Source organism: Lolium perenne, chromosome 7, assembly GCF_019359855.2.
Source record: "Lolium perenne isolate Kyuss_39 chromosome 7, Kyuss_2.0, whole genome shotgun sequence".
Lineage (NCBI taxonomy): Eukaryota > Viridiplantae > Streptophyta > Magnoliopsida > Poales > Poaceae > Lolium > Lolium perenne.
Genome location: NC_067250.2, coordinates 195,136,575 through 195,156,190, shown reverse-complemented (window position 1 = coordinate 195,156,190; position 19,616 = coordinate 195,136,575). Strand labels below are relative to the sequence as shown.

Below are 19,616 nucleotides of genomic sequence, written 5' to 3'. Positions count from 1 at the left end.
ACCTTCGCCGCGCAAACATTTACGCAGATTAACCAGAGGTAATCGACGGGTTTAAATCCGCGTGGCCAACCGCCAGCATGTCAACTATCATGGCCACAAAAAATCATGTGTGGTGGTGATAGTATCAACTATCAGGGAAATTTTTATTTTCAAAAAAAAAACTATCAGGGAAATATTACAATTTACCACTACTTACTTAGCATCTATCAATTTGCCCTTCTTTACTTAGCATCTTACATTGCCCAAACCAAAGACACCCTAAAAACCGCATCTTTTTTTTTATCGAGCACACCCTAAAAACCGCATCTGTGCGCTTGATAAGTCTGAACCGAACAGGTTCGCTCTCAAAAAAGAGTCTGAACCGAACAGGCCCGAAGGCCCCGAACGGGCCGGGCCTGAGTCGGAATATAATGCACCCCAGAGCGTCGTGTCTGTGCGTCCCTAGCGCTGGTTCGTGTGGAAAAAGAGGTGTCATGTCTGACGCCGGCGGCGGCGAGGAAAACCAGGGAGAAGAAGGGGCGAGCAAAATCTCGTCCATGTTGCAGCCGCTACCAACGCCGCTCTTCTATAGCCGGCGGAGACGTTCCTCGCAGCACGCCAATTCGCAGCGACAAGAAGAGATGCTTCGCCCGGGATCAGAGCACGGCCTCAAATCGAAATCGATCTCCTGCGAACCAACCACGGAGGTGCTTGATGAAGAGATGGATTGGCAGGAAGAGGAGGAGGAGGAGGAGGAGGAGGAGGAAGAAGAAGAAGAAGAAGAAGAAGAAGAAGAAGAGGAGGAGGAAGAAGAAGAGGAGGAGGAGGAGGAGTCCATGGAGACTGAGAAGAAGGAGTTCGCTGAACACCTTGCCAGATGGGAATCCAGTTTTGGCAAGGGATATGAAGTTTTGAGTGAGTAAGCTTATCTGACTTTCGCATGCTTTTCTTCTTGTTACTGCACGATTGTCTCAAGCAAACCTCCGGGAGCCAAAAATATCCACTCAGAATTTAGAAAAATAAAATCAAAGTTAGATAGTGCTTATATTAATACAATACACAAGAATCTCCACTCAGATCCAGTGGCGGAGCGTGAGCAAAATATAAGAGGGGCCCAACTCAATAGAAAAAACATCAAAGAAGCATAAAAAAATGGGGCATTTTATATAACATATGTTATATACTAATAGATGACAATGTCATGATGATATATAGGGTATTGTTCTCGCAAATGCAACAGACATAACAGGTTAGAATACACCTCAGCATTATGGACTGTATTTTGGATGCTCCAAAAGAAAAAAGACAGCATATAATGCCTAGCTAGAGATGGTTTTTCTTAGCTTTAAAATCAATAATTATATCTAGGTGTTCAGTTTAGGCTGCATAGGACCAAACCTCAAGTATGCTCTTCGTACATCTTTGCCTCTGATTTTCCTATCCATCTTCATCTTCCCTTTGATTTACATATTCCATAGCCATAGCATCAGGAACGGAGTTCAACAGCTTCTTCGTTTCGCTTTAAAAAAAATTCATCGCCTTCTGTTTCCCCATTACTCCCTATATAAAAAATAAATAATTAATGCATTAATTCATAAATTTGAGCAATTCAGTGGATAAATGGACTTCTAAACTACCGATGCAACCCAATTTTCAATGAAAAGATCAGAGTCAGAAATACATACATAAACTGGGCGCTGGTGCCCACCGCTGGCCGGTGGCGTACGTGCAGGTTGGGGCGCTGGGTGCAGGGGCTGGGCGGAGCAGCAGCCGCCCACGGTGCTGGATGGCGTCGGCGCAGCACCAGGGGGAGGATCGAGGGGCGAGGATGGGGGTCGACAGGAGACCTAGCGATTGAGTGGCGGACGCGTGATGATCTCTATTCCCTTCCGTCGTGGGCTGAGTTAGAGGACATAGTAAAAGTAAACTTTGTTTTGAAAGGAGGGGGGGGCACTTTCGCCTCCACTACGGTCCGCCCTGGTCAGATTACTGGAGCCCGGGAGCCAAAAATCTCCACTGCGATCACAAGAAAAAGGATTGGTACATCTATGAAAAAAAATTCTCCAAGACTGCAATACTGTAGCTAATAATAATACAAAATTTTGCATACCAATAAAATAGCTGGCGAGGGATTACCAGTAATCATTATGGCAGTCTCTTTCACAGCAGACTATAGTTTGCACAGAACAGCAACGCAACAAACAGAAGTAAACATAATTCAAACACCCTCATTACATTACATTACATTTACAAAAAAAAAGGGCAAGTTTATGTTCGAGGAAACTTAAAGGACCTTTCCGTTTCATTTCATTGTAAGGGTAGGGTTTTCGTTACAGTCCTCCCAAAACAAAAAAAATTAGTGCACATCCAGGTCATTGGTGGCACAACTCCATGCCCAGTGGCTCCTGCCTTAGCCCATTGTGTTGCTTCCTCCTTGATTCTGTTGACAAGCGTGCTGATAGATGGGCACGCTTGGTCGAAGATGCATTTGTTCCGATGCTTCCATATGACCGTATCATCCAAGGTGTGAGCAAGGTCACAGAGGCGAGGCCTTTGTACATTTTCCTTCGAGGTGCTCTGCCTCACGTTGAGCCACCAATCCATTCAGTGGATGGTGGTCTGCAAGTCATGCACAGCCATGATAGGATCTCATGCCAGATCTGCCTGGGAAAAGGGGCACTCGAGGATGAGGGTGGCGCATTGTCTCCGGCTCCTGGTCGTAGAGAGGTACCCTCGGGTGTTGCTGCAGACCGCGGCATGCAAGGCGATCAGCCACCCACCAGCGGTCAAAATTGGCCATCCAGTGAAAGTACTTCACACGTGGATGTGCCTAGCTCTTCCAAATGAGCTTGCAAGCTCTGCAAAAGATTTATCCATGGAAGGCTGCTAGGTAAGCATATTGTATAGAGTAGATACCACTCGTGGTCCACTTCCTTGTCATCTTGTCAGGTGACATGGATATGCCATATCGGGTCCTTAACATTGGCGTCCCTGGTACAAAGCCCATGAAGAAATCCATACGAAGCTGAAAATAATGACGTTATGTAAATTAGAAAAGTTAGGCCCATATCGGGTGAACCGACTTATGATGTAACATGATCTCGAGGTGGACTATGAGACCTAGCCCACTATATAAGGGCTAGGAGGAGCCACCGAGGAGGGACAGATTCAACTAGACGAAACACCCTGAAACCTTAGTTTCATATAATACAATCTTGGCGATTCGCCCTTGATCATACTTTTCGTCGGCTGCTTAGTTTGGCTGACCGGTTTGTTGATTCGCCAGTGTCCTCCTTCCTAGAAACCCAAGTCCATCATCATGGGCATTGACAAGGTTAACCCTTTGTCATCAGGTTTTGCCAATAGCGTCGTTTGTTGGATCAAGAGCCAGATTTGTAGGTACTGGCCAATTTCTTGGATGCCTAGGGTTCCACAATATCCTACGCCCATCGATTTGCTAGCAGATCGTCGGCAGCGGCCTCCTCTGCGCCGTTTGGGGATGCAGCGTAGAGGGGGGGCGCAATATCGCTGATGGAGCGCCCTTCTATCTAGCGGTCCTCCCAAGAATTTGGCGATCTAACCATTCCCACGGTCATAGTGGTGGAGGCGAAGAAAAGGGAGCGCTCTTCCGTTGTGAACTGGAGGTCAAGGCCACTCCACGCATGATTCTCGTATGTGGCTGAGCCAGCATAAGCGTAGGTGAGGCCAGTTCGCTCCAGGTCGTGGGTGCCAAGGCCACCTAGCGAGATTGGTCGGGAGACACGGCGCCAGTTCACATGGCAGCTGCCTCCATTGGCCTCGGGATGTCCTGCCCATAGAAATCCCTGCTGGATTTTCTCGAGTCACTTGATGATCAAGTTTAATTCCAACATCAAAGTAGAACTAGCTTCCCACAGTGAAGATGCAAACCATGCCACAAGAATATCAGCGACTCATTTCCCTGTTGAATTATTCCCTCAAAGCATTAGTACAATTAGGAAGGAAGTTACTACTAATTGCTCAAACAAGAATTGGTACTCAAATATTTGTACAGATTGAAGACTTTTGACCCTCGACTAGAGGTTTTGGTAAAAACAACATAACGATATATGCTGGTCACTGGTCAGTTGTTTAATATCAACCGTAGGGGTAGCTCCTGCTGTATTTTATTGCCAAGATGAGTACAGAAAACAAAGGAGCTAAACTAATAAGTGCTTTAGGTACAACTGGCAGAGAGAAAGCATGAAAGAACTAAAGCAAGTTCACACCCTTCAAGCAGTGTTCAGCAGTAAATTCATGTTATTTCGTTTAAATCTGAAAGTAGCAGATGGAATCAGATCAATATATATTGAACTAACTATATATTGCTAAGGCAATAGTGAACGGGTCAACTATCTTTGAAATGACTAGGTTAAGGCTGACTTGCATAGGCAACAGTCCAAGTGCAACATCCATTCCTGTCCAGTTTCTAGCGAAGCTAGTAAGACAATTAGTACTAGACTGTTAAACTACCAGGTCCATCCTGAATTCCTGATGCTGCATTAAAATTTAGTACTCTAATATATTCTAACAATTTGCACTAGTCTGATTTTCATATACTAGGATATAATTTCATAGAGCCAACAAAACACAAAAAGGTGAACATTTTTTTAACTGAGTATAAAATGAAAATTGGGTACAATGTGTGGATGAGCCCACTGTAGCAATGTTACCGGCAGTATGTAGCCAAATAAATTATGTTTTGTAACTGATCAATCAAGTAAAATCCCCACTTTCTTTAGTTAGTCCATTCATATTCATATTAGAGTATTTTCCATACACAGTTTACTAATAATTGGGTGCTACATGAGTGCAGCGACTTTCAGTCCAATGCTCTTTACACACTGCGCACCGGGTTTTGTCCCGTTTGGGGCTGCTCGTGTCGGAAGCCTACAGATCTATTCTATCAAAATTGCTAAAATAAAACACCTGAAGTGGCCACTGTATGTGTACGGCGTGGTTGCGGCGCGAGACTACGTGGATAACAAACGCAATATTCTGTTCTATCGCACAAGCCGTTGCTACCAGACCCTCACTAAAAATGTAAGTATCGTATTCTTTGTATTTGTTTTACTGTTCTTATTGCCAGCTTGTTGATTAGTTCAGGACTAACGATGATATTTGCAGAATCCTTATTTGCACTTAACTGGCCCTTGTCGTGCAATTATGTCCAAGGAACCCGTCGAAATAGAAATCCAACTGAAATTAAGGGGACAGCCTGAGGGTAGAGCATTGATCAGTAGAGTTTTACGATATAACAATCCTCGCAATCTTGACCATTTTTATTCCTACCTCTCCAACCGCTTGTGCAAAATGGAGTTATGCTTCGAACAACTCGAACGGTCATGCCAGGCCACTGTGGTGGGTGTTCATGCTATTGAAGGGTCGCCTTTTAAGTATGGCGGACAAGTTGTTTGTTCTACATTACCTTGGGAGGATCCTTTTAGGAAAGTTGTCCTATTTGATTCAAAGAATGGCACAGGGCGAATGGTTTGTGAAGGAACAACGAGTGAAGAGTCGCATGGTTACCTCGATCTGTCAAGGTGTGTTGTTTCTGTACAAGGAATGCTCAAAGTTTTCATACATACCTACTCACGCTCTGGTGCTATCCTTGCAAGTGGTCGTGTGGTGTTCAAAGCCAAAGAATGCCAAATGAGTAAAGCTACATGTGTTCTTCACGGCAGCAAGGCCTCCAAAGGGAAGGACTCTAAAGTAAAGATTACTGTTGCTTGGTCCCGCCTGGTTACAACCAAAAACTGTATCGAGCTTAAGTGCCTAACTAATGTTTAGTGAAGCTCGAGCTTGATATTGCCATGGAAGTTCGGTACGCATCTTGCGATTGAGCATAACTCGTAAGTTGACTGTTCTACAGTATTTGTTATGTGAACCACTAATATGCAGTAGTATAATAATCAGACCAAATACATGGCATTGTTAAACAGTCCGTTTCAAGTCTAGTTATTAACATTTGATAATTTGAACTGAAAAATTAACAATGGTAATATCGTCAATGTTAAGTTGAATAGTCAAAAAAGGTTAATAACACCTATGCTCAAAATTCCCACTTCTGCATCATCTCGAGCTCTACAGTCACTATCAACCTACACCCCCCCATACAGACCACCCGCATGATATCGTTTGGTGCAGACCGTGGCCCGTTTTGTGGTGGAAGCCGATGGAAAAGAAGCGCGCCAAAATTGACCTCACCAACGACGGGGACGACGCGGCTGTACGCAGCATCCCTTGGCGGAGGTGAAGAATGAAACTTAGGGTAGAGGGTGCAGAGTCTTAAGGTTCTGTGGGTGGAAGCTCACCATCGACGAAGCTTAGAGCATCTTCAGTCGCGTCCTCCAAAAGCAACCCCCAAAGGTATTTGGAGCGCGCTGGATATTTTTTCGTTCTAACCCGCGCGCTCCAAAGCCTCCTTCCATTCGGTGCGGTCTAATATATTGTCCGGCGCCCCGAGCCCATCCCCGGTCCACAGGGGACGCCGTGGGCACGCCGAACACAACGAAAAGCGAGGCGATGAGTGTTGGGCCCGATACGTCAATGGCACATTCAAGTTTAACCTAACCATTGCCTACCTCGCGACGGAAGTTATTGATGCACATCCACTGTGTAGTTTCCGTAGAGGCGCATCGATGCGTCTTGTCGCGCCTAGCTTTCCGTGCCGGCATTAATGAGCGCCACCGCTCCCCCACCTCCTTCCGGTCTATAAAAAACGGCACTCTCGCATCGTCCCTCACACACAAACCCTAACGCCTCTCTCCCCAACCCTAGCCTCCACCATCTCAAGAGTCGAGGGCCTTTTCATGGCTGGTAGAGGCAGAGGCCGAGATCAAGGTCGCGGCCGTGTCTGTGGACGCGGCCGCGACCGTGCTAGAAGGCTTGCACGGTCGCCGTCGCCTGTGATGTCGTCGTCTTCCGAGGGGGAGTAGGACTTCGAGTTCGTCATCATCCTCAATGGCGACCCACTTGGCATCCAGAGGCTGCATGACAGTTCACTGAGTTCGTCGCCGGCAATGAGCCAGCCGCGCTGCAGTTGCAGAAGGCTGGCTGCGGCTTCTGCCGGTGGCCGATGGACGTGCTCTTCGACGGGCGCGACAAGATGTACCTCCACACCGGCTGGGAGAAGTTCGCGCGCTACTGCAACCTCCAAGCCGACTGCGTGCTCACATTCTGGTACCAAGGCGGCGAGGAGATGAGCGTGAAGGTGTTCGACGACACGTCCTGCCATCGGCACTACCACGACGACGGCGAAGAGGAGGACGATCGAAGATGCCGAGTGTTCTTTCTTCGCAGCGAAAATGATCACGGAGCTTTCTGTATATTCTCCTTACAAAGGACCAATAGGGCTATCATTGCCAGCTGGATTGTCCAGTTTGGGTGTCTAAGAGTGCCTGAGAATGTTTTTTCTTGGTAGCGAACATACGAAATCCGCGAGGCCAACTATAGTTAGGTTTCCTCATTTTGCAATGTTTTAACTATGTCTTAGTTTGTTCAAACTATGTCTTAGTTTGTGAAAAATCATGTTCCCAATTATGTATTAGTTTGTGTAATGAAAATGCAAAAAGAGAGTATTTTAATGTGAAAACAAGTTTGGGCCGCGTTTGGGGGCGCAGCTGGGAAATGATGTCCCCCAAACGCGGCACGAGAAGAACGCGTCCCCCAAGTTTGATCCGGTGCCGTTTGGGTCGCTTTGGTCTTTGGGGGACGCGGCTGGAGATGCTCTTAGGGTTTTGGTGTGAGGGGAGGTCGTTGAAGACGGGAGAGATGGGGGGAGGGGTGTAGAGGGGGTTCCGGCAGGGCGGTGGCAACGACTCAAGCAGCGTGGGGCGGCTAGGCGCGCACGAGAGCGCCGCTAGCCGTGGGTGACGACGACATGAGGTTAGGCCAGTGGGAGAGGTAGTGGGATCTTGCTCGGGGGCTATGCTCGGCGGTAGGAAGAAGAAGGGGTGCAGAGGAAGTAGAAGTATGCGGGGATGATGGCACGGGCAGTTCGTGGTTTCCTTCAAGCGTCGGTGTCATCCCCGACGTGAAGCTAGGAGCGTCCTGCATGTGGTAGTAGGAGCGTCCTGCATGTGGTAGTAGGGCATGCACGAAGCGTCTTCCTCGTGGGACGCTCTAGAAACGGCCGTTTTACTCGAACCGGAACATTTTTATAACTGAATAAATTTGAATCCAAATAATATTTAAATCTGAACTATTTTTACATTTGAACAAAATTTAATATGGACAATTTTTAAACCTGAACTAATTTTTAAATTTTAAACCAGCCAAAATAATCGAACAAATCAAACCGTGATTAACATAAAATCTAACTAGAACCTTCTAGAATGTTCACGTATCAGGAAAAAAACTAAAACAGTACACCGCCTCTCGGTTGCTTCTGCATGTAACGAGCTACAACCCAAGTCGTTGGCTCCCGAGCTATGTAGAATAGCGCACGCTGACTTTGCTCCTTTTTTCAAGCCTATCCCTTTGGCATGTTCCTATCCACATTTATCCTCGAGCTTAAAGTTGACATTTTTAGACTCTAAAAAGTCTCACAAAGGCCTGAAAAACACCTTTCTTGGGCCTGTGGGACCCTTTTTACTCTCCGAGACCTAAAATATCTGGAATAATTAAGTTGGCAAAATAGGGTTGAAAACTGCAGTTTTCGAATTTTAAGCGTGATTGTCAAAGCTTTTTTAATTGAAAAAAATAAGAGTTTGTTTTGCCAAAAAAACTGTCCCCGTGGAAAAATGATCTGGTATCTAATCCTGACTCCCCTAGCCTGCATGATATTGCAAAGTTTGGTTATTGCACGAGTACAGGCTTGTTTAAAGGAGAGCAACGGCTGTACCTCCTGGTCTGTGCAAACCAATCGTCCATCACCATCCAAGAGGTCGATGCCCTTGTTATCCCCACCGTCGCCGCCGGCTCCCAGGAACGGAAGCCGGCGGCAGCTGAGTCGGAGCCGAAGGAGACAATCCAAGAGGTCGGCGAAGAGGAGCTGGGCGGAGCTTCCCCTGGACGCGTTGCTGTTGAAATATTGGGCCCACTATAAGTGGCCCATACTAGATTTCAGATTTCCCTATAAATCTCAAAGCCCACATAGTGGCAGCCTTGTGAGTTTGAGCCCAAGTTGGTGGCAGCTCACTAGGGAGTGGCAAGAGGTGGGAAGTTTAGTCCCACATGAAAAGTTGGGAGGAAGTTAGACCACCTTATAAGGTGGGTTGTTCCACCACTAGTAAGTGAGTGAGAATAGGAGTGCTACACGCGCGCGCTCCTCCTCCTCCTCGCTCGTCTCGACTCGACTCGACTCGACTCGACTCGACGCGCGCACCACGCTCGTGGTGAGTGGATTGAGCCTCGAGCCGAGACTTTCCTTACTTTTTGCAGCTCAGGAAAACGAACAGAGTCCTAGACGGACGCGTCCCGAACAGAGTCCTAGACGGACGCGTCGCAGTTAGTCAGTTCGGGTCGCAATCTATGAGATTTAGGTGATCTCTAGTAAACTTATGAAGAGACCACGAAGTATGACGCATATGCTTCACCCGCGGGGTAGGCTACTGGCAGCCATGTACTGGTCATGACTTTGAGTGAAACCTTGTTCACGTAAAACTTGCAATTCAAGGCTTAGTCCATTGTTCCAGTGTGAATGGATGTAGCTTAAGGTTCTAGGCGGAAGTTCAACTTAACAGTCTCCGCTGAAACACTGGTATATAAACAAGCAGTGAGTATTGATAAATCTCTAAATGGGGATTTGAGATCTGGTGGGGGATTGTTGAAATATTGGGCCCACTATAAGTGGCCCATACTAGATTTCAGATTTCCCTATAAATCTCAAAGCCCACATAGTGGCAGCCTTATGAGTTTGAGCCCAAGTTGGTGGCAGCTCACTAGGGAGTGGCAAGAGGTGGGAAGTTTAGTCCCACATGGAAAGTTGGGAGGAAGTTAGACCACCTTATAAGGTGGGTTGTTCCACCACTAGTAAGTGAGTGAGAATAGGAGTGCTACACGCGCGCGCTCCTCCTCCTCCTCGCTCGCTCGTCTCGACTCGACTCGACTCGACTCGACTCGACACGACACGACACGACACGACACGACACGTCACGACGCGCGCGCCACGCTCGTGGTGAGTGGATTGAGCCTCGAGCCGAGACTTTCCTTACTTTTTGCAGCTCAGGAAAACGAACAGAGTCCTAGACGGACGCGTCGCAGTTAGTCGGTTCGGGTCGCTCCCGGATCGTGGGCTATCTGTAACCGACTCGAAACGTTCGTGCGACGTGGGCGTGGCCCACGTTGCGTAGGGTTTCCCGAGCCTATATAATCTCTTGCCCGGCTACCGCAGAAATATACTGAATACACAAGTTAGGGTTTCCACCTCTCTCTGCTTGCGCCGCCTTCGTAGCCTACTCCATCCCGCGCGCCGACGTGCATCGGCGAACGGGAGAGCAGGTCTCCGGAACCGCTCGTCCTTGCGATCCTGTACGGGAGAGGACGAATTAGGTTTTTGGGAAGCGCTCTGCGCGACTGCTCAAGCTCTTCATCACGGGTCGCTTTCCGTCCAAGTCGGGCGGTGCTGCCTACCGTCGTCTTCAACGCCGTCTACTTCGACCCGTCGTCCCCGTCGTCAACAACGTTGTCATCAACAACGTTACTGCCGCGACATCATCTGCTACACCTCCACCGCCACCTCCACCAGATCGGTACGTGCGACATATCTCGATCTGTTTAGCGATGGATGCTGTACCGTTTGCGCTGCTGCTACTCATGTTGATTAATGCATCTAGTATGTTTGAGTTTCACATGTTACTAGTTGCTGCCATCATGTTTTATATTCTGGAATTAATCATGGAAATTGTGCCTAGTTATCCAACAATCCAAAAACCTAATTGTAGGCAATTTCCTGAGTTAACTATGGCTGGTTTTGCTGATGCACTGAGGCCGGATAAGTTTACCGGTGTGCACTTTAAGAGGTGGCAGTATAAGGCCATGCTCTGGCTTACTCATCTGAAAGTGTTCGAAGTTACTGATGGTTTACCTGAAGGAACTATATCTGACCAAGATCAGAACAAGTTCAAGGAAAACAATAATCTCTTCGTCGGATGCGTTCTAAGTATTCTTGCTGATCGTCTGTGTGATGTGTACATGCACATAATAGATGGTAAAGAGCTCTGGGATGCACTGAATGCTAAGTTCGGTGCAACCGATGCAGGCAGTGAACTGTACATCATGGAGAGCTTCCATGACATCAGGATGGTTAACAACCGTTCTGTAGTCGAACAAGCTCATGAGATACAGTGCATTGCGAAAGAGCTTGAACTCCTTAAGTGTGCCTTACCTGACAAGTTTGTGGCTGGATGCATCATCGCTAAGTTGCCTCCTTCATGGAGGAACTTTGCCACAACTCTCAAACACAAGAGACAGGAGATATCAGTTAAAAATCTGATAGCATCTCTTGATGTTGAGGAGAAAGCTCGGGCTAAGGATAATACTGAGAAAGGAGAGGGTCAGTCTAGCGCCAACATGGTGCAGAAGAAACCCTACAGCAAGAACAAAGGGAATAACAAGCCCTCCTTCAATAAGCCTATGAAGACTACAACCTTCAAGAAGAAGAAGATGATAAACAAAGCAGATCTGAGCTGCTTTACATGTGGAGAGACTGGCCACTTTTCTAAGGACTGTCCAGAGAGGGCAGACCGCAAGAAAAAGGCGAGGCAAGTCAACACGGCGACCGCTAGCAATGCTGATGGGTACGGTAATCTCTTTGCTGTTATTTCGGTATTTCAATCTCCATGTTGGTGGATTGATACAGGAGCTAATGTTCATGTGTGTGCTGACATATCCATGTTCACTTCTTACCAGGTCACCCGGGATTCTTCCGTCTTGATGGGGAATGGGTCACATGCTTCTGTTCGTGGTGTTGGCACGGTAGATCTGAAGTTCACTTCGGGGAAGATCGTGCAGCTGAGGAACGTGCAGCATGTCCCTACTATGAACAAGAATCTCGTTAGCGGCTCCCTTCTATGCAGAGATGGGTTTAAGGTTGTTTTAGAGTCGAATAAAGTAGTTGTTTCCAAGTTTGGACAATTTATTGGTAAAGGCTATGAGTGCGGAGGCTTGTTCCGCTTTTCGCTTTCTGATTTCAGTAATAAGTCTGTGAACCATATATGTGGCAATGTTAGTGATGATACCAGTGTTTGGCATTCTCATTTATGTCACATTAATTTTGGTTTAATGTCTCGGCTATCCAGTTTAAGTTTAATTCCGAATTTCACCATTGCCAAAGGTTCTAAGTGCCATAGTTGTGTGCAATCGAAGCAACCTCGGAAGCCTCACAAGGCGGCCGAGGAGAGAAACTTGGCACCTCTAGAACTCATACATTCTGATCTATGCGAGATGAATGGTGTGTTGACAAAAGGTGGAAAGAGATATTTCATGACATTGATTGATGATGCGACTAGATTTTGCTATGTTTATTTGTTGCGAACTAAAGATGAAGCTTTAGACTACTTTAAAATTTATAAGGCTGAAGTTGAAAATCAACTAGAGAGAAAGATCAAGCGTCTTAGGTCGGATCGTGGTGGCGAATATTTTCCTAAAATCTTTGATGAATTCTGTGAGGAACATGGCATTATTCATGAGAGGACGCCTCCCTATTCACCCCAATCAAACGGGGTTGCCGAGAGGAAAAACCGCACGCTGACTGACTTGGTGAATTCCATGTTAGCCACTGCTGGTTTATCAAAGGCATGGTGGGGGGAGGCTTTGTTGACTTCATGTCATGTCCTGAATAGAGTTCCTAACAAGAATAAAGATAAAACCCCTTACGAGGAGTGGGCTGGGAGAAAACCATCACTTTCGTATTTGCGCACATGGGGATGTTTGGCGAAAGTCAATATTCCAATTACTAAGAAGCGCAAACTTGGACCAAAGACAGTGGATTGTATCTTTCTAGGTTATGCTCCTCGGAGTGTAGGATATAGATTTTTAGTAGTTCAATCCGAGGTACCTGATATGCATGTTGATACTATTATGGAATCTCGTGATGCAACATTTTTTGAGAATATGTTTCCTATGAAAGATATGCATAGCATTGCTAGAATTTCTACTGAGATAATTCCTGAGTCCAGTACATCTAATGAGTATTTTGAACAATCACATGAGAATGAGAAGGATGACAATGAAGCTCCTAAACGGAGCAAGAGACGAAGGATTGAAAAATCCTTTGGTGATGATTTCATTGTGTACCTTGTGGATGATACTCCCACGTCCATTGCAGAGGCATATGCATCTCTAGATCCAGATGACTGGAAAGAAGCTGTCCATAACGAGATGGACTCGATTCTTTCTAATGGAACTTGGGAGCTATCAGAACGACCCCATGGATGCAAGCCTGTGGGCTGCAAATGGGTGTTCAAGAAGAAGCTAAGACCTGATGGTACTATTGAAAAGTACAAGGCGCGGCTTGTAGCGAAAGGCTACACAGAGAGAGAAGGCGAAGATTACTTCGACACCTATTCACCTGTCGCTAGACTTACCACCATTCGAGTACTACTATCCATGGCTGCCTCCTATGGTCTTATCGTTCATCAAATGGACGTGAAGACAGCTTTCCTTAATGGAGAGTTGGAAGAGGAAATCTATATGGATCAGCCTGATGGGTTTGTAGTAAAAGGTGAAGAAAGAAAGGTGTGCAAGTTGCTGAAATCTTTATATGGCCTGAAACAAGCACCTAAGCAATGGCATGAGAAGTTTGACAGAACTTTAACTTCTGTAGGCTTTGTTGTCAATGAGGCTGACAAGTGTGTTTACTATCGCTATGGTGGGGGCGAAGGTGTTATACTATGTTTGTATGTGGATGATATTCTGATCTTTGGTACAAACATGAGAGTAATACACGAGGTCAAGTCTTTCTTGTCAAAGAGTTTTGATATGAAAGATCTGGGAGAAGCTGATGTGATTCTGAACATCAAGCTGATTAAGAACGAGAGTGGGATTACTCTAACGCAATCCCATTATGTTGAGAAGATCTTGAGCCGGTTCGGCTATATTGATAGCAAGTCTTCTCCAACACCTTATGATCCCAGTGTGACACTACGCAAGAACCGGAGGATTGCCATAGATCAATTGAGATATTCTCAGATCGTTGGCTCACTCATGTACTTAGCGAGCGCGACTAGACTCGACATCTCTTTTGCTGTTAGCAAGTTGAGTAGGTTCATGTCAAACCCGGGTACTGATCATTGGCATGCACTTGATAGGGTCATGCGCTACCTATGTGGTACAATGAGTTATGGGATTCACTATTCAGGGCACCCAGCTGTGCTTGAAGGATATAGTGATTCGAATTGGATCTCAGATGTAGCTGATCTGTACGCCACAAGTGGGTATGTATTTACCTTTGGAGGTGGCGCAATATCATGGAGATCTTGCAAGCAAACCATATTGACTAGGTCAACTATGGAAGCAGAACTTACTGCTTTAGACACAACCACTGTTGAATCAGAATGGTTGCGTGAGCTCTTGATGGACTTGCCTGTGGTTGAAAAACCTGTTCCGGCAATCCTTTTGAATTGTGACAATCAAACTGTAATTGTCAAAGTGAACAATTCTAAGGATAATGCGAAGTCATCAAGACACGTCAAGAGACGTTTGAAGTCTATCAGGAAATTGCGAAACTCCGGAGTAATAACTGTTACATATATTCAAACAGACAAAAAAACCTGGCAGATCCCTTTACAAAGGGACTATCACGTAATGTGATAGAAAGTGCATCGAGGGAGATGGGTTTGAGACCCGTTGATGTTACACCATAGTGGTAACCCAACCTTTGTGATCGGAGATCCCGTGAATTAGGACCTGGGAAGAACAAACTAGTGGTTTAATTGAGGAGAGTATTGTGTAACCCTCTCTATGTGAAGATGCACAACTCTCAATTGCTGTAAGGCAGGTTGGCAATAAGCCTTAATGTGTTTATGTTGGCTATTATAGCAAAGATGCTGTCCTACAGAGCATTCTTGAAATAACACACCTATATGAGTCCGATTGTTAAACGTCGCAATCTATGAGATTTGTGTGATCTCTAGTAAACTCATGAAGAGACCACGAAGTATGACGCATATGCTTCACCCGCGGGGTAGGCTACTGGCAGCTATGTACTGGTCATGACTTTGAGTGAAACCTTGTTCACGCAAAACTTGCAATTCAAGGCTTAGTCCATTGTTCAAGTGTGAATGGATGTAGCTTAAGGTTCTAGGCGGAAGTTCAACTTAACAGTCTCCGCTGAAACACTGGTATATAAACAAGCAGTGAGTATTGATAAATCTCTAAATGGGGATTTGAGATCTGGTGGGGGATTGTTGAAATATTGGGCCCACTATAAGTGGCCCATACTAGATTTCAGATTTCCCTATAAATCTCAAAGCCCACATAGTGGCAGCCTTGTGAGTTTGAGCCCAAGTTGGTGGCAGCTCACTAGGGAGTGGCAAGAGGTGGGAAGTTTAGTCCCACATGGAAAGTTGGGAGGAAGTTAGACCACCTTATAAGGTGGGTTGTTCCACCACTAGTAAGTGAGTGAGAATAGGAGTGCTACACGCGCGCGCTCCTCCTCCTCCTCGCTCGCTCGTCTCGACTCGACACGACACGTCACGACGCGCGCGCCACGCTCGTGGTGAGTGGATTGAGCCTCGAGCCGAGACTTTCCTTACTTTTTGCAGCTCAGGAAAACGAACAGAGTCCTAGACGGACGCGTCGCAGTTAGTCGGTTCGGGTCGCTCCCGGATCGTGGGCTATCTGTAACCGACTCGAAACGTTCGTGCGACGTGGGCGTGGCCCACGTTGCCTAGGGTTTCCCGAGCCTATATAATCTCTTACTCGGCTACCGCAGAAATATACTGAATACACGAGTTAGGGTTTCCACCTCTCTCTGCTTGCGCCGCCTTCGTAGCCTACTCCATCCCGCGCGCCGACGTGCATCGGCGAACGGGAGAGCAGGTCTCCGGAACCGCTCGTCCTTGCGATCCTGTACGGGAGAGGACGAATTAGGTTTTTGGGAAGCGCTCTGCGCGACTGCTCAAGCTCTTCATCACGGGTCGCCTTCCGTCCAAGTCGGGCGGTGCTGCCTACCGTCGTCTTCAACGCCGTCTACTTCGACCCGTCGTCTCCGTCGTCAACAACGTTGTCATCAACAACGTTACTGCCGCGACATCATCTGCTACACCTCCACCGCCACCTCCACCAGATCGGTACGTGCGACATATCTCGATCTGTTTAGCGATGGATGCTGTACCGTTTGCGCTGCTGCTACTCATGTTGATTAATGCATCTAGTATGTTTGAGTTTCACATGTTACTAGTTGCTGCCATCATGTTTTATATTCTGGAATTAATCATGGAAATTGTGCCTAGTTATCCAACAGTTGCTGTGCATCTTCCACAAGCTTGACCACGCCGATCTCATGTTCGGAGGCGCGTCGACGGCGTGCCGCTCATGGCGAGGGGCCACGCGCCAGCCCGAGCTATGGCGCCACATCGACATGCGCGGCCACTCCCGGCTCAACAGGACAGCGCGGCTCGCCATCTCGCTCAGCGCTGGGCAGTGCGAGGCGTTCTTGGGCGATGTCTGCGTCAACAACGATCTCATCCTTTTCCTAGCAGAGCAGTAAGACAACTCTACTTTCTGATATTCCTATCCACAATCCCTACCTTGTTTCTAGAGGTTTTACTTATTCGGCTGCCTGTCCTCGATATGCTACGACATCTGTTCTCACAAGTATTTATGTCTATATTTTGGCTACGTACTGACGACATGAAGATATACCCTTGCAGGGCACCCTCGTTAAAGAGCCTTCGTCTCGTTGAGTCCTATGGTGTCGACACCGAAATATTTGCGGAGGCAATTAAAAGGTTCCCCCTGCTCGAGGAGCTCGAGCTTTCCCGTTGTAACATTAGACATGTTTGGCATGTGATTCAGTTCTGCCCACAATTGAAGCACTTTAGGCATGTCAAAAAGGGATACCACATCCGCGACAACTACTACGACACTGGTCGCGGTACCCACAACATGGAAGCCTCTGCAATTGCGAGGATGCCCGGGTTGCTTTCCCTGCAGCTCCTCGGTGACCACCTGGACAATGAAGGGCTATCAGCCATCCTTGACAACTGCCCACACCTAGAGTTACTTGACTTGCGCGGTTGCCTCAATATCCGCATGGACGGCAGCCTGCGCCTCAAGTGTGCCTGGGTCAACGGGGAGAAACTGTGCCGGTATATCTTAACTGATGACCGGGTGCATTTTTGCGTCGACCAACTTGCTCTTTCGTATGACAAATCAACTGACGACTACGAGGATTTTCAGCAATGGCAGACCTATTAGGTAGTACTGTTTTACGGGTGACACGTACGGCGACAGTGATTACGACCATACTAGCATAGTCAGAACTAAGACGACGGCGACTCTGATCATCGTTTATAAGGTTGAAGAGGCTGGTATTAAAGAACATCATAGGATTCTTGACAATGCAGGTATATTAAGAACAAATGAAATATTCTAAATCTGGATGTTCTGATGAAACTGCCTCAATATTTTCTTCCCTTCCCGCTCGTTGATGTTTATAAGGTGTTCTCTTGCTTGTATTTGGCACTCTGAGTTTTTTCTCTCTCCAGAATTCACCTCCCTGCATCAAGTTACTTCATTTCACTAACGGATCTGTGGAATATAAACGGTTCCAACATTCGAGCCACAAAAAGTTGTTGGTAATGTTTTGCTTTTTCTTAGGGAAGACCGTGGTTTAGGTCTCCAAGGATGATTGGAGAATGGTCGTGAACTCGTTCCTTTGTGTTCATAATCTTGTCAAATTTATTGCAGCTTTTAACTTTGTGTGTTCCTTATAACGTCGCCTGGATCCAAGAAAAATGATGTTCTTTCTCAAATCGACTTGACAGTAAATTCTTTTGATGCTATTCCTAGCACATCATTTGTCAATACTGCGAATGGACATGCACTTTTCTGTCCGACTATCTGGTTAGTTGTCTGGTTGATTGGAAAGCACATGTAGGCTTCATGCTTTTTATCCTTTACGATCCTGAATTACCTGGTTGACGTATCTGCTGTCTGCGTTCAAAATCATAGGTGCAAGCTTTGCTTTATTTTTCAGCCAGGGCACCTTTTGTTTTTGTTTGATATTGTTGACACTTTCTATACATGCACTCACGTATATATGGATGTGCACAGGTTGACATGTATTAGAGTATCCCGCAATTCATCAACATGGATGCATAAACTATAGGTACCATTGATCGCTGAACTTTTCCGTTTTATTGTTTTTGTTTTCATTTGAGAGATCCGTTCGGTGAAAACCTGCCCCACCCCTTATACACGTTTTTAACGGGCGAGATTTGCGAAATTTGTTGGAGCATCTCTAACCGATTCCTTAAAAGGCTTTAGAGGACCAAAAATACGTTGCAAACGGCCCAAACGGCCTCCGCGGCCCTGAAATATTCTCCACTAAAACCGCCTCCACGACTATCTTGTTAGTTGTCTGCAGAACCCTGAACAATTTTAGTGGAGAATACTTTTTTGTTCTCGGCCTCCACGGCCCCGAAATATTCTCCCCCATGGCTGCTGGACTAAATTTTTTCTCCTCCACCTCGCTGCCCCGTCGCCATATTCCCACCGGTGTTCACACCGTGGACCACCAGTCACGTCGGCCGATAGGCCGAAAGACCCACCACCCTTTTCCCCTCTGTTCAACCCACTCGCCGGTGCTAGCTGTCGTTGGAATCGGTCCCGAGAGATGCCGCATAGAGACAGATCGCTCCGATGATTTAGGCTGATTCCGCCAGCGGCGAGGTCGATTCTTTCAGGAAAAGGGCTGTCGGAGCATGGTGGTGTAGACCGACCGCCACGGTCCAAAATCGGATGAGTACAACCGTCGTAGCCCTCGGCCGACGAGCTTTACGCCCGGTGGCGGCTTCGATATCCATCGACGTCCGGTCGTCGCGTTGGCTCGACGGCCGGATTATAACAACCGCTATAGGGTAGCCCGGTCGTCGCACAACCCCGACGGAGGCCTCAACCCTTTGCTTGGCTCGATGGTACCGGCCGCGGACTCCATCTCTGCTGCGCTCAAGGTATTCAACCGAATGTTTATATGACTTGTCTTTTATTCGTGGCAACCGGCTTGACCGAGAGCACCTCGACTACAGATGAAGAGTTTGAGAGAGATGATCTTTGATGACTCTTCGTTGGAGGAGGAAGAAGAAGACGACAAAGATTTAGAGATGGATTTAATTCGGATTTTGAACAAGGACTGGCGGAGGCCGAGTCAAGGATCGCAATTCGGCCATGTGTATCAACCGGAATAGAGCCGAGGGCCATGATCGAATCATGCGGGATTATTTCAACCCCGGTGCAATCTATACATATAAGTAATTCCGGCGGCCGTTTCGGATGCAAAAGGACTTGCTCCTCACAATAACAAAAGCCGTGGAGCATCACGATGGTTGTTCAAGCTTCAGAGGAGTGCATCGGGAGAGATGAGTGTAAGCCCCATGATGAAGTGCGTAGCAGCCGTGAGTGTACTGGCACATGGTTTCTTGGCTGACGCCATTGATGACTATGTTTGCATT

At 46.9% G+C, this 19,616-nt stretch overlaps 1 protein-coding gene across 1 annotated transcript; it reads left to right on the top strand.

The window, feature by feature from the left end:
- Positions 1 to 445: 445 nt before the first annotated feature.
- Positions 446 to 5,866, top strand: LOC127314597 (uncharacterized). The gene is made up of 3 exons (XM_051345097.2): positions 446 to 894; positions 4,814 to 5,040; positions 5,125 to 5,866. The coding sequence occupies exons 1-3, from the start codon at positions 474 to 476 to the stop codon at positions 5,785 to 5,787; spliced, it is 1,311 nt and encodes a 436-aa protein (XP_051201057.1). The 5' UTR covers positions 446 to 473; the 3' UTR covers positions 5,788 to 5,866.
- Positions 5,867 to 19,616: the final 13,750 nt, after the last annotated feature.

Coding starts and splice junctions, on each gene's coding strand:
- LOC127314597 (XM_051345097.2), top strand. CDS start 474: ATGTCTGACGCCGGCGGCGGCGAGGAAAACCAGGGAGAAGAAGGGGCG. Junction 895..4,813: donor CAAGGGATATGAAGTTTTGA/GTGAGTAAGCTT, acceptor ACATGAGTGCAG/CGACTTTCAGTCCAATGCTC. Junction 5,041..5,124: donor ACCAGACCCTCACTAAAAAT/GTAAGTATCGTA, acceptor TGATATTTGCAG/AATCCTTATTTGCACTTAAC.